General features: G+C 42.2%; 1 protein-coding gene across 1 annotated transcript in view; it reads left to right on the forward strand.

Moving 5' to 3' along the window:
* Positions 1–946: 946 nt before the first annotated feature.
* The window catches only part of LOC132095129 (Krueppel-like factor 7), a 42758-nt gene continuing 20466 nt past the window's right edge, over positions 947–23238 (forward strand). The window contains exon 1 of the mRNA XM_059499907.1: positions 947–1119. Within this exon, the coding sequence (XP_059355890.1) occupies positions 1018–1119 (102 nt within the window). The 5' untranslated portion in view covers positions 947–1017. The remainder of the gene's footprint in view (positions 1120–23238) is intronic.

The following is a 23238-nucleotide window of genomic DNA, read 5'->3' on the forward strand; positions in this document are numbered from 1 at the left end:
TTACCCTTTACAAAACAATAACCAGATCAGTACTGCAAATCAATGTCATCCGTTGCAGAAAGAGTTGCAATTACAGATGTTCTTTGAGGTAATTTGCGCCATCAGAAGAGCTAAAACTCTTATTTCTATGTCCTAAGCCTCTTATTTCAGAATTAAAATATTTAAAGTCGCCCTGATCTTGTCTGTGAAGCACCTAATCCTAGTGCCTGTGGAATATCTGAGAGGATCTCCGCAATTTTTTCGTTATTTGTCTGTGCCAAACTATACGTCAATCTAATTTTCTGAACAACTGTTTCTAACTTTATCGGCAGCTCTGTGGTGTATGTTACCGTAATGTGTGATTTCCAACTGATATGACTTCATACAAGCGTAGAATTGCTTCACATTGAAACTGCAACTTCTACTTCCGTTTGTTGCGTTCTCTCTGGCAGTATGAGCGACGCCAGAGCGCTGCCGCTTCTATATAGCTCTCTAAAAATAGCTCACACCTTTCACTGCCTGTCAAGAGCCAATCGCGCTAGAATATTCAAATTATACTCCGCCTCTTTGGCCATTTAAGCACCGCCTTACTTGACGCCAGTGAGATCATCAACCCTATTTACCGTATATGGTCACGTACGGAATTGATTGACAACAAACCACGCCCCTCAGTTCCCTTGGCTTCCTCTCGCTCGCGAGACAGCAAGCCCAGCAACTTGCCTCGGTGATCCACGGCATTAAAGAGAAAGGCTACCTGGAATTTATAGAGCAAAAGAGACAGAGGCAATGCGGAAATAGGTGGACAGTTCATGTCACCGAGTTTGCATCCCACTCCCAGGCTGAGGATCTGAGAGTTCGTGGGGATTGCAATTAAGTGACAAAAATATTTTTTTTATTTTACTTCCTTTTCTCAGCGCTTATAATTCCCATCTTTAAACTACACTTCGCGGAGGATTTGAAGCATTGGGCTGAGAAGAATTAGATTAAACCTGAGGATCAAATCAAGACTTTTTCTTTTCTTTTCTTGTGAGCATCAACATGGACGTGTTGGCGAATTACAGTATTTTTCAGGAACTTCAGCTGGTGCACGACACGGGCTACTTCTCGGCGATGCCGTCGCTGGAGGAGAACTGGCAGCAGGTGAGAGAGTTTGCGCGTAACTACTTGCACTGTTAGTTCGCATAAATAAGCCGTGCGTAAATGCGCACATGCATCTAATGGAAACATTCACAACTTCACAGTGCGCGCTTATGCCCAAACACGCTGTTTTTCTTGTCCAAATTATTCCGCGTAGTGGTTTTAGTGATGCAAATGCTGTATTGCTTCTCTCCCGCTAAAGCATGGCTAGAACTCCAGTCTTTTTAATTAAATGAAAGAAAAGTGATTATTAGTATGAAGAATAATTTGTAATATGCTTTGAGGAGTGAAATGCATATTTAGTAGCTACACACAAAATAGATGTCAATGACAGTATGATACACGAGATTATTCATGTGCATTATAGGCTACTTCTAACTGGAACTGACTGAATGGCGTTTTGTTAAGGCGAACGTAATGTGGCCAGAAAAAAAATAAAGGCTTGGCTAACAATAATCGACTCGTTATTAAATAATGCATTTGCATCTGTCAGATTACTTCGTGTTTTTCTGCCCGACGATATCAAGAGCAGTTCCCGATCGTCATCTATTATGTATTACCTCCGCCGCGAGGGTGCGCGCGTGAGTGGATGTGAGGAGAATGCATCCTTCTGCCTCTGAGAGCTGGTGTGCATCTGTATGACAATTTGCTGACTCTTTTAGGGATAGATAGATATAATCAATAATAATGTGTTGTTTTACATTTTTATGACATCCCACTTAAGCCTTCTGGACGATTTGGAAGTGATGCACATATGTGCAATTTGGGACATATCTATCAGGGTCATGTTTTTAAGTGATTCAGTCTTTATATGATCAATGCAAATCAATTGCTTGGTGTTCTTGGGCAATAATTGCTTTAGTAGCCAAATATAGCAATAATAGCAACAGGGTTTGGAAGTTCTGTAAATTAAACCGCAGCAGTTTAATGCCAAGATTTATGGTTGGAGGTAAGAAGTACATCTGGTAATCGATGTGACGACGGATGCCTCTGCACGCATGCACCGGCTGTCTTCAGCTCATTGCAATTCCATGTGCTCAACTGCAGGGAAATGCAGCGAGTGGTTATTTATTGCTGGTGTGTGAACTTGAAACAGATCTACCTCCACTGGCAATTCAACTGGCACTTTTACACCAACACAAATATTATCTGGTAGCAAATGCAAATACAGACATATTGGCATGAGTAAAGGAGGAAAATGCAGATCTAGCGATCTCATATCGAAGATTAGAACAATAATATGTCATGCAGGAAGACAGACAGGTCTGGTTCATCAGCTTATTCTGGCGTTAATTAACTCGAAGCATCATGGTCAAATCAAGCAATGGCTCTTGTGTGCATGTGGCATTAATTCCCTGTGGTGTCTTGAACAGGCTGTCCAAGCACACATGGATCTCAAGTTTTACACTACTGTTTTACACTTCTTTGCTTCTTTATATATATATATTACTCCTACTGGTTTAAGAATTAAAACAGAGTGAGAGACAATTAGAATTAAGATTAGTTTACCAGCCTAATTATGACTCAAAAGAAAACAAGCTGTTGTGAGCTTGTACAACCTGCAGATGTGATCATATGCCAGTGGCAAAGACAGTTTAGAGATAGCAGAGAGCGTATCAGCTCGCATTAGAAGAGGAGTGGAACAACCACATGGAAATGTGCAAAATAAAATAAAAGTTGAATTTATGACAAGAAATTGAGCATGAAAATAAAAAAATCATATCTCTTTTTTCTTTGAGTGACATCATAGTTAAAGTTTGATGCTTTTACAGGTTGGAATGGTTTTAAAGTGTAGCCCTAGATCTGCCAGTGCAAGGTAAACAACACTCTTTGAGTGGGAGACAAGATGGATAGCTCTGCTTGGCCCCTTGCGAGCGGAGCATGAATCAGACGTTAATGGATGCGATATGGGTGAATTGAGTTTCAGAGCTCAGGATGAGAACAGAGATGGGGCTCTGGGGCCATGGAGTAGAGGGTGACGGAGGTGATGTGCTCAGGGATGATGAGGGGTTGTCCATCCAACGTGATGAAGTCCTCCCGGGCCTGATGTTCACTGCATCCGCCAGCTGCTGGCACTGTCTCTCCCAACTTAAACAAAGACGCTATCTCTCACTGTCAGGACGAGACCCAGAAGAGAGAGAAAAGAACACAGAGGGAAAAGACAGAGCGGGCGGCTCGCTGTAATCACAGCTCGCCAACCTATCTTGGAGCAGAGAAGGGAGGGATTATTTCGCCGTTGACCCTCAAAGTGAAGTTAATTCAAAGCGCGGCTGTTTGTGCAACAAGAGAGCCCCTGTTGGCTCTCACCCACCTCCCTAAGCAGTGCCACCCAGTACGACTCTCAGAGCTCCACACTGGAGGTTGGAAGAGCTGGTGGAGTGGCCTGGGGAATGAGGCAGAGACAGTAAACAACACCATTAGAGGCAGTCAAGGCAGCCTGCCCAATTAGTAAGGATCACCTAAGAGACGGGTTGGGGGGCTGAGTCTGTTTGTCTGCATCCATCCATCTGTCCTCCATCAGCTAGTGCACCACATGGGTGCCTTTGTTGGTGTGTCGTCCTCTGACAAGCAGACCTTTTTGTGGGTCACAGCAAAAATGGGTCACTCTCTGTCTCTTTGTCTACAAAGTCTGGCAGACCTGTGCTTACAGTATTCTTCTCCTCATTTCAAGTGTTTTTTTTTTGTAAAGTTTCCATCAGCATCAGTAATTCCAAATTACTTTGTTCTAATTTCAGAAGCAGGGTTTGATTGTTTTGCACCTATCTCACCTTTTCTAGGACTACTAATGTACGCATTGTGGTCCGAACCCATGAGACCTGTTCGTCCTGACAATCCCAGCAAAACTTTAAACTTACCCTTTTTCACATGTTCTATCAATAGCTTCTTTGCTAAAAGGTTGAGAAATAGAATCTGAGATGTGGTGAACTTCTCAGTGCTCACTGGCAGCTGGAGGGCAGACAACTAACCCACAGAAACACATCACAGTCAGTAGAACTGGAACACGTCTGAGCAGGGTCACGTAAGCCCTAGAGACTAGCTAAAGGCAACAACTATCTGAGGCGAAGGTAGTGCAAATGTTGAGTTTGGTCTGTCCCAGAGAAGTCCAGTTTGACAAGATAATGAATTGCACTGCTTGCATATTCTGTGCTATGAGTTTTTTGCATTTCACAGCCCAGTAACTTTTTTTGAAACAAAGGGCTGGATAGTTGGGTCAGTGGATGGGGGCTGGGAAAGAGGTGGTGTGTCTGCATAATATCATTAAAATGCCTTTCCACTGAGCTGGGCTACGTCAATGCTCCTGTGGAGGTTCCACACCTGGCCGACAGGAGCCCACCATCTTCACTTGCTTGCCCGTATGCTTTTTTGCTAATTTTCCCCTGCAGCCTATGGTGCAGGCAGTTGGCCATCCATCTCTTTATCGCATTCCTTTGCTGTCCACATTGAGCTCACTCCAGCTGAAGGCATTCAAGCTTTCTCTGGGCAGTGAACACTGAAATGTGCATTATGTAATACCCTGAGGAACACAGCTGCTTTCTCACAGTATATCTTCTGACAGCAGAGAGGATTCTCAAGCCACTTTTCAGGTCTCTTTCTGCAATTGGTAAAGCTCCAGGACATCAAAGTAATGGGCAAACACATTACCTTGTTGACAGCACCAAAGAAAACTCCCCCAAAGTTGTGGAGCGAGTGGTAATATTGGGATGTCTTCAGAGACCAAGATACTATACTAAGCCCCTACTTATCTCCTGGGAGACTTGCAGGTCCAGGCAAAGAAGGTTCCTTGCTCTCCCTCAAAGCTTTGTGCTTTCTGCTATAACCTACATTTTGTCAGTGGTGATGTTCTCACTTGCTGACCTTACTCTAAGGGAACCACATTCGCATTCAATCTCAAACCTGTCTGGCCGGCCCCACTTTGAAGTGTTAACAGGTCTATCAGTACATGCTGATCCTCAGGCATTCGTTGAAATATAAGGACTCCACTTCAAGATAAATAAGCCTTCAGAAAGTTATCTTAAGTAGATATGCAGTGAATCTGTGGAGGCTTGACTGCTTTGACACCCCCATTTCCAATCCTACAGCTTTGACCTCAGTGGCCCCTGCTGAACCAGTCATCAGGCTCCATTAGTCACTATGTTGGTTGTACATACTTTTGACCCAGAATGGAAAGTACCTGTCACTCTTTATGATCCTATTACCGATTTGAACTTTTTAAAACTTGATTGATCTCGTCAGCTGTTTGGTTTCCACTGGGTTATCGACTGTCCCATATAATGGCAGGGATCAGCGAGCAGACAGAAACTCACAAATCACCACTGTGTTGTTATCAGTGTGACATCATAAACCAACCCATTGTTTCGGGCATTTCCTGTACGCTGCTCCTGCCAGTGACTAGACAGGTCAAAATCAAGCATTGTCTGTGTTTAGTATACACTTTGAATAACTGTTAAGTCATCGTCTGAGATTACAAAAGAGCTGTCTATTTTTCTTCTTCTTGCCTACCTATATCTCTCTTGTGATTTAGATTTTGTGATTAAGTTCGTTGGGAGTAAGTTTACATGCACTTCAGTCAGAGTAAAGCAATAATAATTTTTTTTTAATGTTATTTCAATGTTTAGCCACTAAAGTGAGATATAAATCATATTAACATTAGATTTTTTTCAAAGACCTGGCTAATGTGATTATATCTCAGTTTATTACAGCGTGTATACCCATTACAATTTGCCTTAGCTTTGTGCAGTTGGTCCAAAGGTGCAACGTGTATTTAATCCTTTAAATATTTGGTTACACGTTGTGTCATTTATACTTGCACAAACAGATAAAGCCAGATAAACGACTACTTCTTGAAAAAAAAAACTTTAGCTCAAATACAACTATGCATATAAGTATTCTTAGTGGCTACAGCAAAAGCGGAGCCCCAGACACAGCAGATCACTCAGCCCCCAGACAGCTGACAGTAATTAGGCAGTAGTGGGGTGCAGCAGGGTCTTTCATGTATAGGGCTCAACCAGGTTTCACATTCTCCTGTTATGTTTGAGTAAAGTTCATACTAAGGCCTTAACACAGGCTGTTTCTGAAGCAACACATCAATTTAATGTTGAATTCCATCTCTTTGTTAAAATAAAGCTGTAACCACAAGCTTGCATGACAGGTCTGGGCAACCTAATAAACAACTATAGCTGTGGAAATTATACAGAAAAAAAAGCATTACCTGAACTGACTATTAATCTGTGATTTTAAGTTACTACATTAAAGTGAAACACCTTTAGAAGATCATTAGCATTTGAAGCACAGCCCTAGCTCACCCTCATATACACTATGTGCTGTTTACCAAATATTGTACACCGTGAAATCTGGCAATTGCTCTATAATTTATTCTCAGTGCTAGAGGTAGATCAAAGATGGCATCAAACTGGCAGTTGGTAGGTGTTTGAACAGTCAAACATAGGTTTGGTGAAATGAGAAACTGGGGGATAATTGGCTTCTCCAGAGAACACAGCCTACAAGAAAGTCAAGGGTTAAAAAAAAATATATATATATATATGTATGTGTGTGTGTGTGTCATATGTTTAAAAACAGTCCCTACATATTAAAAAAAAGTGATATTATGGGATGATTTTCCATTACAAAGACGAAGAAACTGCTGTATTCTTTTCAAACACACCATGGTATAAAACAAGTTTATAGAAGATGTGTCGCATGCAAACACAATCAGGAACATTAGACAGGAGAGGAAATATGTGTGAAAACAAGGATTCAAAATGATAAAAAGGAAATAGACAACTTCTAAACTATGGACGTTGAATGTTAAGCTTGTGACTACATTTCAAGGGAGCACTGTAGTTTGAGCCAAATATATCACCTCAACGGCCAAAAATAGTTAATTATGAGATTATGAAAATGAATGTTATGAGAAACACTGATTTGCTGAGCAATGTACTGATTATGTTGATGCCTATCCGTTTCCAGTAAGCACTGGAAGTGATCTCACTCTCGATCTGGCCACGCAAGCTTTGATGCACTAATGGGCCCATGCTTATCTTCACTGAGGGTGTCTGTTGTTTGTCTAACAGTGTCTCACCTACAATACATAGCTGTGTGCACGAGAAAATATGTGGTTGCATATGCTGCCCAAGGAACTGTAGAAGATTCACAGCATGCAGTTGATTCACAGAATTCCACAGATGAATTTCTACAGGAAACACTTGCATAGAACCAATTCTTTCTGGGGTAAAAGGTTGTGATTATTTGACCCAATGGTAAACTGAATATACCTACCCTCATCCATGCATTCAGTTTGCAGACAGGGGCCGACGTGCTAATTATCCCCATGCCTGTGAGTGATTGCTGATGGAGGTGGTCTTTTTATGTAGGGATCAAGAGCTTTTTAGGGGCAATGATTGAGGAGCTCTTGGATGGTAAGGATGGTGAGGGTCATTTGTCTGCCGTCTACTCAAGAGTCTCTCAGCCCATGGAGACAAGAAGCAGTGCTAGCATGGACAGAGAGAGAAGTGTTTGGAATGCATCTTTATGCATGAGGCCTGTCGTCCCCCTTGGTCTCAATGGAGAGGCAGTTTAGCCACTCAAGGATTTGATTAACAGGCTGAGAGGAACCAGCCATTTTTCTCTAAGTGCAAGTGCACACACACGCATACAAACTCCGACTAACAGCCTGATGATATCTCTCACACCACCCTGAAAAAAACATGGCAGATTGGAAATCAATACTTCCCCATTTCAAATGGTACCTCAATGCTATTTGAGACTGCAGCACTGAGTATTCTGCAAATGTAAGAGTTACATAAACCAGGAGGGCATTTTATATGAATAATAAATATGGTATTATGTGTATTCCTAACCAGCTTTAAGTAGCCTTGCAGAATGTCAAGGTAAAAATAAAGAAATGGAGAGTGGAAAGAGCCTGAGAGGAAGGCAGAGGAGGGAAATGAAGGATGAAGGATGTGTTCTTGACGTGAAATGCGGTGCTGATGGTCCTGCACTCTTTCTCCTCTTTTGGCCTTCTGGAAATTCCCTGCACTGACACTGTCCAGATGGAAATGTGCATACGGCAAATCCAAGACTGCTGTTAGCCTGTTTAATATTTATTTTTGTAGCTAGCCAATGACAAATTCAAGCCACGTCACCTTGTTTGACATCAAAGCACTAAAATGTACACAGCCCACTCTCATCACATTTCTTTGTATCTAGACAATTTCCATCAATGAGAAATTGTTGTGTTTTGCATGCAGATGTTGTAGCAACACTACTGGCAAATGTGATTCAATGCATTTCCTCTGGAGGAATTTGGGTCTTTTGTCTAGTGGAGATTGTGATTTCAGATTGAGTTTCAAAGTGGCAGGAAGCTCAGGTCTGAATCACACAACATCTGCTGTCAAGCTGCCAAACAAGAGTTAGTGAGCTCATTGTATGTTTTGGTGTTGATGACATACAATGAATAAGGACAGGTCACAAGGACCATTTAAAAAATGCCTTTAGGGTATGTTTTGTGACCTTGAAACAACTTGGAGGAAAAAAAAGTGTGTGTGTATGTGTGTGTGTGTATATATATATATATATATATATATATATATATATATTCAAGATTATATGAGGGTAAGCTATGCTATGGGAAAGAAAATGCCATTAGCACAATATAAAAACAATAGCAGTCCTGCCATGATAGAAAAAGAAACATCTGTGTGCATGTGCTTATTTGCATATCATCTCTTTCTGATGGTCACATGACCAGTAACTCATTCTTTTCCTCGTCTCGATCATTCTTTCTTGCTCTCTCACCCAGTTTGACCATGTTTGCATTGACCTTTTAGAGTACAGCCAATAATTACCATATAATTTGCATGATGTGGGCTGTTCCAATGCAAAAAAACAAAACCAGATCCTACATATATCGATACATTGTACGTAACAAAATAGAAGTCATATTATTACATTCATGGAACAATCTTCATATTATGAACTTGAGATTTTTAATTTTTTATACAAAATAATCTTTCTGATGCTATCTACTCAAGAAGAGGTCAAAGCAGGTGTATGGCACTTATGTTGATCGGTGTGCAGGCAGGTTTGGTGTACATCACCCTCGCAGAGCCCTCCACCTAACTAACAGCTCTGCTCAGTAATTACATGGGGAGAAAATAAAAAGGGCAGATGCCCCCCTGGCACCGGGCACAGGACCGGTGTGTGTCCAACCTGGCAGTGTGGAAGAGCATACAAACCCGACTCCTTGCTCCAGCAAGCAGAGAAGCTTGATGCAAATACACTAGAGAGCACAGTTCAGAAAACAGGACTGCCCCATCAAGCACAAACAGAGAATGTTTGCGGTTCTTCTCCTAGAAAGCGAGTTTCTAAGTGCGTGTTACCACTTCCTCCCCATCCGCTGCCAATTCTGGAAACCAAGCCCTTGTTTACCGACAGGATTCTCCACTATCACCCCCCCCCCCCCCCCCCCCAGCCCGCAGGCCCCCCCTTCCTTCCCCATGCCCTGAAAGTCATTCCCTCCAAATGGACAACTGCCAACATCCTCTCCATTCATCAACCCAACAGCCGTACTGTTACAGTTACGGTGGTTACAGCCCCTGGTGATGGTTGCTAAGCTGGTGCAAGCGCCATATTGTGTAAGCTTTATTTTAAGCCTTTTATTTTAGGCAGGCCAGACCCTCTGTAAATTGTGCCAGGTGCCATACTGTATACCTGATATAGCTCTGGCTAAGGATCTGCAGGCACTGCTGTCTCTCCTTGAAGCTGATCTGAGCTGCTCTGCTGTGAGAACCACCTGTTCCCTATCGCTGGCACTCATCAAACTCAGATAAAGCTGAATCCTATGGAAGCGGAGAAAACTCTAAAATGGGAAGCTGTGCGATAAAGTTAACAAGAACAGTCAAATTATGAGATATATATCATAATTGTGAAATATAAAATCATATTGTAAGAAAAAGTAGTATTGCGACATATAAAGACAATTCAGAGTCGCAATTAGGAAATGTACACTACCATTCAAAAATCTGGGGTAAGCTTTTCTTTTAATTTTCTCCTTAAATTTCCCCACCCCAACTTTTTTAAATTAACCCTTTAATTCAGCATTGATGCATGAACTTGATCAAAACTAATAGTAAATACTCAAAAACATTAAACAACTGTTTTCAACATTGATAATAATGTTTCTTGAGCACCAAATCAGCATTCTAGAATGATTTCTAAAGGATCATGTGACACTACTGACTGCAGTAATTCAGCTTTGCCATCATTAAAAAATATATTATTTTATTAGTTATTCAGGATTAATTATATTTCATAGTATTACTTTTCATAGCATTCAAATAGATGCAACCTTGGTGAGCATAAAAGCCCCCAAAAAACTTTTGGACAGGCAGAAATGGGTTTCCATAGAATCCATATATTCTGTATTCATTAACTGCTTACATTTACTACATACATTTCTTGCAAAATAATTAGCTCAAAGCAGACAAATAATGTCAGATGTTTAAATAAAAATGTGTTAGTCTTTACATTTTTTGTATATTTTTTGTGTACACTTTTGTGTAAAAGTGTGTATTTAAGCAGCAGAAACTTTGCATCTCTTAATTTGTAGCTGCCCTACAAACACAATAACCTCCTCACCATAGCCACACTAAACTTCGCTTTCGTGCTAAAGGTTGTACAATGCAAGTCCTTATGAGTGCTTTTTGGAAGGAGACAGAACAAACGTGCTGCTCTTAGTCCTTCCAGTTTGCTATGGCTCAGTTAAATAGGTCATGCGCTGAGGACCAGCGACCTTGGAGCATTTGTCCTGCTCATTGAGACATTCAGCCTTCTTTGTTTTGCAAAGAGACAGAGACCCACTATCCACCATTTGCACCCGAGTCTTAATCATCTCATTATAATTTATACAAAAATGGCTGTAATATCCATTTTTGTTAGTGTTTTTTCAGCAGTTACCGAGCTCTTTTAGCACTGTTTTCTCAAAGCACCTGGATGCTATGACAGCGCTCTCACCATCTGGTGTGAACACAGTGAAACAGGAGTGCAAAAATGGCAGCGATTGTGAGGTGTTTGCAGTCAAGAACGTAAAAAGTCTGCCTTCTCCGAAGGGGAGGCTGAGCCAGTGTACAGCTATGTGGGTCGGCTGCTATATTAATCTGTAATGTTGCTGGGAATACCTGGGGGAACAGCACGGCTCTGTTGGAATGGGGGCTTGTCTGTGTGCAAGAGCCAGTTTTCATGTGTATGCATAGGTATGGCGGGTTAGAGCGTGCTGATCAGAAGACTTGTTCAAAGATTTGCTGTAGTATGAGAGATGCCTATTGGGCACCTCTCGTACCCTCTTGGGTTCAGTGGAGCAGGCGGCATATATGTGTGCTTTTAGGCATGGGCCACTGCACCAGGGCAAGCCCAGTAGAGACTAGCCGGCATCACGCTGGCACTCTTGCTCTTATGTTACCCTCCCCCCTCAGGCGATCCTCAAACAGGCCAGCAGCTCAATTCTACATTTTGAGTGCCTGTGACTCATCTCGTGCGCTACAATATTCAGGATGAGATCACCCACTTTGTCAAATGCAAAGTGCTAAATGCGCTCAACTGCTCTGTAGATTCCAGTAAAATGATGAGGTAATGCCTGTGATCCATCTCCGAGTTTCGACCTCGTCCTAGCAACGATGCTGTCATTGCGTTCGTGACCTTGTGATAATCAGCAAAGGGTTGGGGAATTTTGGCAAGGTGTTGCCGGGGCTCCTGTATGCAGCTCCCCACGGTTCAGACAGGTGTGACGGCAGCAGGGGCACCTGCCGTTCAGCCATCCCACCCCGTCTGCGAGCCCAGTGGCTTCAAAAACCCCAACTTCTGGGCGAGTGTGCCAGTCCCGGAGAGAGGTGTGACTCCGAATGCCCACATACTCCATGCGCACTTGGCAAAGTTCTCCCTCTCCGTAGTTTTCATTTTAGTCAGGAATTAATAGACTGCAAAGGCATTCATCCAGTCCCAGTTAGGTTTCCTTTTATGTCACTGTAGCAGTCTTGTCAGATGTTGGTAATTGGGTTCAAAGTGCCATCACAGTAAAAAGCTTTGTGGGAGTGAGTCAGAAGGGGCGGAACCTCGCCGTCTCAGGTGACCTCACTCTCGGCCCAGCTGCTCCAGAGTGCAGGGAGGAGGGAGAGAGTAGATGGGGGATGAGGTCATTCTTTCGCTGGGAGTTTGTGGGCTGGATTTGCGTAGGTGTCTTTGTGAGCGTGTCTGCATGCATGAATGATAGACGCTGGAAGTGATAAGACTGGAGATTTCTGAGCTTACTTTGACACTGATAAAACAAAAAACAAAAAAGCAAGAAGAAAATGAAACGCAAAACAAAAAGCTTAGGATTTTATATTGGTCAATAAAATGTCCACAATAGAGAAAAGGAAGAATCTAGTTTGGAACACATAGAAATGTGCTCTTTGTTTTCATGTTGGTTTCATATTTTTCATACTTTTAAAGAAATTTTACATTTTAAAATCAAGTAAAAAGTGAAAAATAAATAAATAAATTCATAACTTTTACAATTTTAAAACCTAAACTTATTGTTTTAAATTATCTGACATTTGATTTCATATTTAATTTGTTTATATTTAAAATCGAAATGAATTTTGATAGAAAAATTATCAAAACTTACAAAGTACATTCTAAAAAAGAAATAAATATAAAAACAAGAAAACTAGTGTTTTCATCCAGACATTGTTTTATCATGGCAAAAAAATTGTTGCCGTCCCCTGTTGCGGTTTCATTCTTCACATAAAAGCTTTTATGCATCAGTTCACGATCAAATGCTCCCTCCCACCTCACTCCATTTATGGCTGACTGGCAGAGTGGCAGGGCTTTGTGTCTGTTGTTATAGAGATGAGCTGGGCTGATAGCCACGTGGAGAAAACAGGACAGTCTGCGAGGATTGAGACGTCACAACGCTGTGGCGGTTTGCCATTGAGCATTCAGAACACGTGCTGGAGCGGTATCAGATCATAGGAGGTATCGGTGAGACAGACATTTCGAGGTGTCTATGATTTATGCCAGCGTTTTAAAAGCTACACGAGGCTATTGTTTTATTGTAAATTCTCCCGTACGTGTCAGTAATGAGATATCTAGATGGAAAGGACAATTTCGCTGCTAGCATGAAACAAAGTCGTAGTAGGCTCTCTGAGAGATTACTTTTGCGATTTTTACTGCAGTCGTCAAAGCTTTAACTCTCCTCTCATGACAGACAACATCCTCATCACTCCGGCTTACATACTTCGGAAGCATCCAGCAAATAGCAATACTGTGATTTCCGTAAACATCCCCAGAGATGGGCTTTCAGAGACAGGATTTATGTTAACCTTCCTGGTGCATGAAAGTGAGAGGAATAGAGACTAGAAAAGAGCAAAGAAGTTTGTTGTCCCATAAAATACCAGTTGTGCGAAGTCTGTGTAATTACCACACTGCAGGATAATTATAAAGAGGACAGATGCAGGGATGAAAAAGCCATTAACGCGCACTTAAGTGAGCGATGGCAATTAACTAGGATCCCTATCCCGGCACTGAGAAATTGGGCTGGAAATCCTCGCAGTCAGTTATCACACAAACCAGAAACGACCGGCCTTCTCCTATCTCTTGGAGGTGAACCTCGCGAACAGACTCGAGCAAGTTGTTTAATTTTTTAAGCGGCTTTGCTAATCTGCATTCTTCATTTTGTTTTGGAGCCTTTCGTGCGTGAAAAATCCCCGCAGCACAAAGCCTGGTAGAGGCAGCTGCCAGATTGGGAGGGGTCTGAAATTCCTGTTATCATAACTGCCTTTGTCCATCACTGCGGCCTGATCCAGGGGCTAAGTTGGAGATTGGACAGGTTACCATATCCATTCCCCTCAGGGTAGCGTGCACGCACTAGTCCGCACCGACTCCAGACAGAAAATTTGTTCGTGCCGATCTTTTTATGTGTGCTTATCGGCAGGATTGCAGCCAGAGGATGGAGGCCTAGCGGGGTTACGTAACTTCTCTCTGCTCCGTCATAGCATCTGCAGAAAGGCATGGGCCCCTGCATCCCATCTATGCAATTTCCTTTTCCATTTCCTTTCAGCTTGCTGTCCAGGCCATTGTGCGTGCTGCTCACATGGGACGGCAAGCTCAGATAGATGTAGTGTTTCCTCTCCACGAGGGCTCCTTGTCAGTGCTGTGGCACTTTCCCTACAGTTCACATCCTGTGGTTTATTACAAAGAATCACCCTGGCTTAAATATAGCATGAGGATACAATGACAGCCAAGCATGGTGAAGCATGTGGGTTTAACATCGTGATGCACCTAAACAAAAATTCTTGGCTGAAAATTTAAATTCTGGACACATTGTCGAAACGACTAAAATAAGGTAAACTTTTTGTAAAAACAAAAATAGCTAAAATAAAGTAAATTGTTTGTAAAACAAAATTATAGTAAATAGAGGTCACACTATCACAGCTTCTGATACCATTTCTTTTTCTTTTTTTTTGTCAGAAAATTAATAAGCCTATTTTTGGCAGCACTGCTATTTTTCTTCTTACTTACCAAAGACATTTATCAGTCCATTTATCAGTCCCCACCACTGACTCTGTGGTCAATGAATAAGACTGGCCTCTTCACTTCTCCCCTGCTGTTCCTTGTCTAGATGTGAATTTCCCATGGTTTTATGTCACACTGCAGAGCTCAAAAAGCAGGGAAGTCTGACTGATATTCCCCACAGTGGGTTAGGCATAATGAGAGCACCTGCTGTGTCCCTGGCTGATGCCTCGTCCTACAAAGAGAGACTGACAACATGACACAGTGAACCCAAGGTCCTTGCAATCTGAAGTCATGTAGACTACTGCTTTGCGATGACATAACTGAGAATGAGAGAACACAGCCCTTTCACACCAGTGCCAGAGTCGTCACGCCAGGGAAATGTTAATCTTCTCTCCATGTGGCTTCCCACTAGTAATGCACAGCGCAGAAGTGCCGATGTGAGAGGTGGATCCAAATCATGAATCTTTATTCCACTCAAGTATGCTTAATGATTATAACAAACACATAGCTCAAGACAAGAATATATGAATGCAATAAGAGCCTTAAATCCAAACAGCTTCCCTCAAGAAGTTTTATGTTTAATATGAGGTCAGTAGGAGCTCATTTGCAGGGATTTGTGTGAAATCTCATCAAGTTAATGGACATAATCATTTATAGTGCTTCAAACACGTTCCTTTGTTTGTCGCCCCAGCCAAGATAAGAGACTTTCTTGGTGAAATAAAGAGCCCTCTTTATGTCTCCTAGGGGTACAGACATTTACCGGTGCCTGATAATGGGACTGCAGCTGAAATTGACTCCCTTGGAAAACTTGGCCTATTAGTCATGTCTGTTGCTTGTTACAGTATGGTATGTAACCAGATATCTCTACACAATACCCAGAGGGCCATGCATCTTATAAAACAAAACGCCCTCTAACTCAGCCCCCTCTTCCAACTCGCACCTTGATGGCCAGCTCTCTTTTGTTTCCTCTTGTTCTCTTTTGTTTCCATGTGTTGTATCCCCCCACCCATGTGGCATTCTCTTTGCATTGAATAATGAAGATTAGCCTGGCGTCCGTCACAATAGAGCCCCCCCATCACTAGTATCCCTTACTTAGACTCCCCAATCTTATAACAAGCTGTTAACCCCATTTAAAAATGTCCTCTTTCAATCGGCTTGTTATGGGGAATAATCCAGCCCGAGCGATTTAATGAAAATCGCTGTATCCTGATTAGATTACCCCAGTGCCGCCAGCCAGTGGCCATTAGCCGACCCCGTACACAGATAAACAGCAGCCCCGCTCCACAAATCCAGTTAAAGGAAGACGGAGAGAGGTTTTCTGAGGCTCAGCTTGCCTCTTACCAGCCTGCAGTCTTTGTCAGTGGGATTATCCCCCATTTGGCACATCTATGGTTAGGACTCATTCACCTCCTCCTGCACCCACTCTATACCCATTATTGCGCTTGTCTCATTGCTCTGTCATTCTGCTGAGCATGATCATCTACGGCATATCTGGAAGCAAAATTTAGGTTTAATTGATTTTTAAAGACCATGCATTCATTATGGTTAATCTTAGATGCACTGATATTGAAATTGTGACGAAGATTATTTTTGTTTTATATTGTTATTTATGCTCAGTAATTTCCAAATATTTTAATCTATACTAGAAGAAAAATGAAAAGATTACATGTTGTGAATGATTATATCTCCCAACAGATTGTATATTAATATTTTTATATAAAATGGGAAAGCTTTAAAGGAATAGTTCACCCTAAAATGAAACTTTTGTCATAATTTACTCACTTATGTCATTCCAAAACTGTATATGTTTCTTTCTTATGTTGAACCCAAAAGATGATATTCTGAAGAGTTTTTGAAGAACCAAACAGTTGTTGGTCCCCATTGACTTCCATAGTAAATAAATGCTTTGGAAGTCAATGGGGACAATCAACTGTTTGATTAGCTTGTGAACTATACATTTAAAGGGTTAAATATTTGCCATATTGTTCAAACTTAATCTAAAACTTAAAATGAGCAAAATATTTACAAAAAACAAAAACGAAAGAATATCTAATATTGGCAAAAAATTATATATTACTTTCAAGATCAAAGATTATAATGTACATTTTACTAATATTTCTGACAACCATAGCAATAAAATTTTTATAGATTATTATTATAAATGTGTTTAAAAAACAACAACCATATAGCAAGGACAGATAACCAGATCACAACATACACTCAGGTTATGGTAAACTTTAATCCATATCTTTCAAATAGCAAGTTTGTTTAACCAAATCATACTTTGTGGTCTCACAGACACATTGTAACTCACAGCATAACAGCAATTTCATCCGTGCGCCTCCCCCCACTACAAATTAATCAGGTGTTCTTCACCGGGTTCACAAAGAGTTAATAGGGACTTTGTTCATTTGGGAACATGATCAAGGTCGCATTATGTCCTCTACAATCCTGTGCTGATGAAGTTATTGAGAGAAGCCATAGTGCCTTTTCTGTTCCTTCACATCTTCTTTGTCCCTTTTGTGACCTCTGCTACTGAAGACTCACAATACTTTAAAAGCAAAAGCAGTGTTTGTGTACACAGAAATAACTCTCAGCAGCCCCTTACAAGCACACCCAAAGGCTGATTGGCACCCAAGCCGCCTCTTCCATCTTTAAATGGAGGTATTCATTAGATGCAGCTGCACCAGCAGACTTAAAGTCTCCTTGTGTGGCTGGATGCAGATGGAGACGTCGGCAGACACTGTCTTTCACTGTCAATCCTAAATTATTGAAAGTGTCACTGAAGTCTGGAATGCATGGATCTAGCCTAAAAGGATTGCAAAACAACTAAAGAAGAACAAGCAGACAACGAAAGTATTATCTGATCTGTTATTAGCCTGGCCTAGAATGCAGCATCATATGCAAAGTTTTAGTTAGTTGGTGTTCAAAAAGAGTTTTCACTGGACAAGACTTGAATATATAACTCTATGAACATGCAAGTCAATTCTAGCTCGTTGATCTTTGGTGCCAATTGTGTCATAATTCTCACTTCTTTGCTTGTAGTAGCATCCATCTGTGAAGTAATCCTGCCTCTAAGGGTACAGTGCACAGATAATGCTTGGTTGTTATCTTGCATGATTAGCATTGCTCTTTGTTTCGCATTACATGCATGCTCACTCAACGAATTGTGGAGAAATTGTCGAATTGTGGGCCTGTAGAGAATAGACTCAGTGATCATGCCAGATGTATTAATGGAGTGGACAGCAACGGGGGCATATTTCCTGTTCCTGACCTCACAAGTGTTCTTGTCGTAATAAAGCTGTCTCAGTTATGTCATGAACCTGATCAGGGCCCTAATGTTCCGCCAAGAGCTGTCAACGGGGATGAAATCATCCACAACTAAAGCTAATGAATGTTTTTTTTTTTTTTTTTTTTTTTTAATATCCCTAAACTCCCTCACTAGACAGCAAATCTGCCAAATATTTTTATTAGCTTGTATTTTCTCACCAAAGATGGTTAGGTGACTGCAGCGACAACTCGTGATGACTAAAACCTTGCTATTCAGTGCAAAGAAATGTAACTAAAACGCTTCACCAGACTCTGGTCTCGCTTTTCTAGCCTTCACTTGATAATGGAAACAGGAAAATGTGTCTTTCTGATACAGCCAGTGCTCACAATAACTTCCCAAACCAGTGTCCTGCTGTCTTTTCAAATTTCAAAACCCAACAATGTGGCCGCTATGGAAACAGCTGCCAAGCCTGTTGTGCTCATCTCTGGCCGAGTTCCTGTCTGTCTGTTTCCTCTCATTTCCCAGAAGAGCTGGTCTGTGTTTACCAGCCAAAAAGAGACACAGGAGCAGGAACAGCACTGGAGAGGCCCTCTCTCAAACAAGGTGCAGCTGCAAAAGCAAGAAGGAAGACTAGGAAGGAAAATGGAGGATAGGGAAAGGATGAGGATTTCAAAACAAACTTGCAAATCGCATTACACGGTCAACATGTAATTAGCTTTGTGTGCGAGTGTAAATATTGACACACAGTAATGAGTACATGGAGTTTACACTAATCTGAAACCCAAAGTCAAGCTTAGCCTTTCTAGAGAGTTCTCTGTACGACCATTATGCTCAGTGGCATTATCCCTACATTGTATTTGCGTGGTGCTTTTTATGGTTTTTCAGAAGAGGGACAGTGCAAGCACTAAGAAGCAATCTTACCACAAATATCTGATTTCTCAGTGTAGTCACGTAATATTGTTTCTGAACAGATGCGAACATGCTGAGACAAGGAAAAAAATGACTCAACAGGAGTGACAAACAGCAGCCACATCAGGAAAATAGCTCCTAACATTACCTTCATCAATATATAATAACCCAAGATTGGAAACATGATAGATATGAGGCAGACAGGTGAACAGAGTATTAAGTAAGCACAGATACCACATGTTTTGTTCTGGGTCAGAGAACTGTAATGAGAGGTAAAACGATAATCTCGATACATGCGATTCCAGATGACAGCATTAGTACAAGCGTGTTTGACGTCCTGAAATATGACTTTGTCCTGGCTGCTCCTGTCAAATTTGTTGCGTGTAAAATAATGGCGGATACAAAATATTCTGGGCACTGGGACCGGGCCAGTGATTCAATTACTCCAAGTACACATTTGAGCAAGGTCAAGTTCGGTACACAGATATTCAAGACATAATGATTTAAACTGCAGCCAGCGTCTTCGTATTAGGCGATAACAGTCATTACATAACCGAGCACTCAGACACGCACTCATTCCCAGGTTTGGCAGGCAGACAGGCCACTAGACATAAAGAAAAAAAAAACTTGTGCATCTGTCTACAGCAGAGAACCCAGCAGCTAATGCATATACACTCTTTTAATAAGTGGGATATGTCTTTAAAGTCAGCCAAAATGTATAAATAGGACAAGCGAGCATTGACAGATCTGCATCTGTAAATTATTTAAAAAAAAAATCATATTTTTTTTAAATGATATGACATCATATACTGATAAATCATGCATCCATCCCTATGTTCTGATGACATTTGCTAGTAATTGGTGACAGATGCCTTATGTCTGGAAGCAACAGGTTCCCAGACAGTTCTGGGAGGTAATAGTCAATCATCTGAATTAGTTTTTTTTAATGCACATTTAAGCATTTGTTCAGTAAATATGTACACAGCACTGTTTATGTGCATGTCATCTCACAAAATACTAAATATATCTAGGCCTACCTCAATTAAAGGTATATGAGTATTTATGTATTTATCTTGGTGCTTCTATCCAGAATTTTTATAAACATTTGTGGATGGAGACCTGGCTTCTGAAGCCAGGTTTTACTCAGCATAACTATGTTCTCTGTAAGATATCATTTCCAGTTAGGATGTATAATTTGAGATGTCATAATGAACAACTACACTGCTGTTATATAAAAAGCACTTGTTTGTAATCAAGTGGTGTTGTTTCTAAAAGCATGACCCTGTGTAGTGCAGAGGTGGTTTGAACAACTTGATGACTAGCCTGTGAAGATGCATTTGCAGCGTAAGCCTACCGAATCTGGCTTTTTGTTTGTGCAGAAAGGCTCCCTGACAGGCCATGCAAGTTACATTTGCAGATGTACACGAGGGATTTGAATATCATCTGGTTCCCAGGCAACCACAACAATAATGAAACCTATATGTAAATGCAGGACACAAAACGAAGTCATTTTCTCCAGAGAAATCTGGGGCAGAGGTTCTTCCGCTAAAGAGCTGCTCAGTAAATCTGGCCCTAAAAACATTCAGCCAGTCCAGTTGCTAGAGCCTCTGGCTTATTTGCAGTGGCCCATTCGTCACAGAGTGTCCAGTTTTGCCAGCTCGCTAATAGGACACCATCCTCAGTAAGTACTTGGCCCTATTTTTTCTGAATTTTACTGTAGCTCTGAAAACACACTTTTTAATTTCGCCATGGCAAGAGCTACTTATTTTCTCTTGGGGCTTTGGTGTCTCTTCTGGCAGAGGCAGGATATTAGAGATCTCTAAAATGGATAATTCTTAACATGTTACCAGCATTCCCCTGATGACAGATAGTCAGTTCCAATGCACATAACCCATCTCAGCCTATTCTTCAGCTATGAAGCAGAAGCAGAAGTGGAGAAATCGGTGGCAGGTGGTCATTAGCACGTCACTGAAGAATGACAAATGGTTTAGCCATGGCGTTCAAGAATCATACTTTTAACTAAAATTACACAGTTTTCAAGATCGTTCTCTGCTGCTCAAACACACGGATAAGCTGAAAGCATCTGATCTTAAATGCGTAAATACACTCTAGAACTGCACATTCTCATCCTTCTATAAATACAATTTTTTTCTTGTATCCTCCTTGCATCTTTCTCCTCAGCAAACAAATGCTGCACATCGGAAGACAGAGACCATGACTTGACAAATGACCTGCGACGAGCCTCCATCCACTGCAACAGTGGCCAAGGGCCAAGGGAAATGGGATTAAATATCCACCCAAATTAAAAGAGCGTATCGGTCTTGTCCCCGCTAACAGCTGTTAGCATTTATCTCCCACATGTGTCCATGCCATTCATTCATTTTATAATCTGTGTTTATCAGACTGACTAGGCCAAAGTGGGGCAGAGGGGACCAAGGAGTGGCGCCCGGTAGCTAATTGCCTCGCCATGCTAGAGAACGTCTGTGTGTGTTCAGAGGAGCCCACTGTGTTGGCAAAAAAGGGGGAAGTGGAAATGTAAGAGGGGGTAGGGAGGCATGACACAGGTGCAGAAACAGGGAAAAAGGAGGGCTATTACACAGCGGGAGAGTCTGCAAAAAGTCACTCCATCACAGACCACTGATTAAAATTTCATAGGAGGGGGCCAAGGGGCAAGTCTGCTGTAGGTAGTAGTAAAACAGTAGAAGTGGAGGCCAATGGAAAGAGTTGGATTTCCTTTATTTGTGTATGGTTATGGGTCAATGACGTATAAGTGTCCACAATAAAACACTGGGTAAAAATAACAACTGGTTTCTTAGAAATGTACTGTTTGTATTTATATGGTTATCTTTTCAAGACAAGTTTCTTTAAAATGTTTCCAAGAAAGCCATGAAAACATTTTGCTTATACTTGGAATACATGTGCATGTACAAATCGTTATGTTTTTACTATATATATATATATATATATATATATATATATATATATATATATATATATATATATATATATATTGTAATGATATAAACCTTCATATTCATCCGGAAGAAGGAGGCGGGAACCGGCGGACAATCAAAAACATTTTAATAACAAAATAAACACAAAAACAGCGCACCAGCCCCTCACGGACGACTGGTTCGCGCAAATAAAACCCAAAACACAACTAAAAGCCCAGGCCTGGTCCTCTCTCGTCCTTCACTGTCGTCGCTCCAGTTTTATATCCTTCCATCTCCTCCATGGGCCTCGAGACCGGTGGGTCGAACAGGTGTAGTTCATCTCCAATCACTCCCCCGGCCTCGCTCCCATGTCCCTCGGCCCCGCCCCACTCGTCACATACCCCCATCGCCCCTCGCAGGCCGGGGGGTACTCCCGAGACTGCGCTCTACTCCCCCCCCCCCCCTCCCTCCGGGGGGGCCGCTCACGGGGACCTGCGGGAACCTGGGGGTAGGACAGACGAGGCGAGAGAAAAGGAGATGGAAGGAGGAGCGACAGAGACGAGAGAGGGGAGAGAGGAAAAAAAAAAAAAAAAAATTCCGGTTCCCAGACGCACCGCTGCTTGGCCCTCCACCAGCTGGGCGATCTCCTCCGCGGTGCCTGGCGGTGGCACTGGACGGCCCTCGGCGGACGGCACGACACTCCTCCGCCGCCCGGTGGACGGCGACGGCTCCTCCGGTTTTGGGCAGCCGGCAGGAGTCCCCCGTTCCGGCGGATGGCAGCAGGCTCCGGCCACCTGGCGAACGGCGCTGACTCCTCCGCTCCCTCACGGACGGCAGCCGTCTCTCCACATCGCGGGCGGCCGGTAGCGAGCTCGCCCGTCCCCGGCAACTCGCTCCAGCCCACCGCCTCGAGCGTCCATGGCGGCACACTCCTCGCCTGCTCGATGGCACCGCGGATTCACCACAGTGGCGAGGGATCTTCAGCAGCGCGTCCCTCCTTCTCCCGGGCTTCGGCACCACTGTAATGATATAAACCTTCATATTCATCCGGAAGAAGGAGGCGGGAACCGGCGGACAATCAAAAACATTTTAATAACAAAATAAACACAAAAACAGCGCACCAGCCCCTCACGGACGACTGGTGCGCGCAAATAAAACCCAAAACACAACTAAAAGCCCAGGCCTGGTCCTCTCTCGTCCTTCACTGTCGTCGCTCCAGTTTTATATCCTTCCATCTCCTCCATGGGCCTCGAGACCGGTGGGTCGAACAGGTGTAGTTCATCTCCAATCACTCCCCCGGCCTCGCTCCCATGTCCCTCGGCCCCGCCCCACTCGTCTTGTCACATATATATATATATATATATATATATATATATATATATATATATATATATATATATATATTTATATATATATAAAGTTTACAAACTGGGTAACAGTGCCTCATTAAAAAAAGTCACA

The sequence above is a fragment of the Carassius carassius genome, chromosome 19, assembly GCF_963082965.1.
Source record: "Carassius carassius chromosome 19, fCarCar2.1, whole genome shotgun sequence".
Classification (NCBI taxonomy): domain Eukaryota; kingdom Metazoa; phylum Chordata; class Actinopteri; order Cypriniformes; family Cyprinidae; genus Carassius; species Carassius carassius.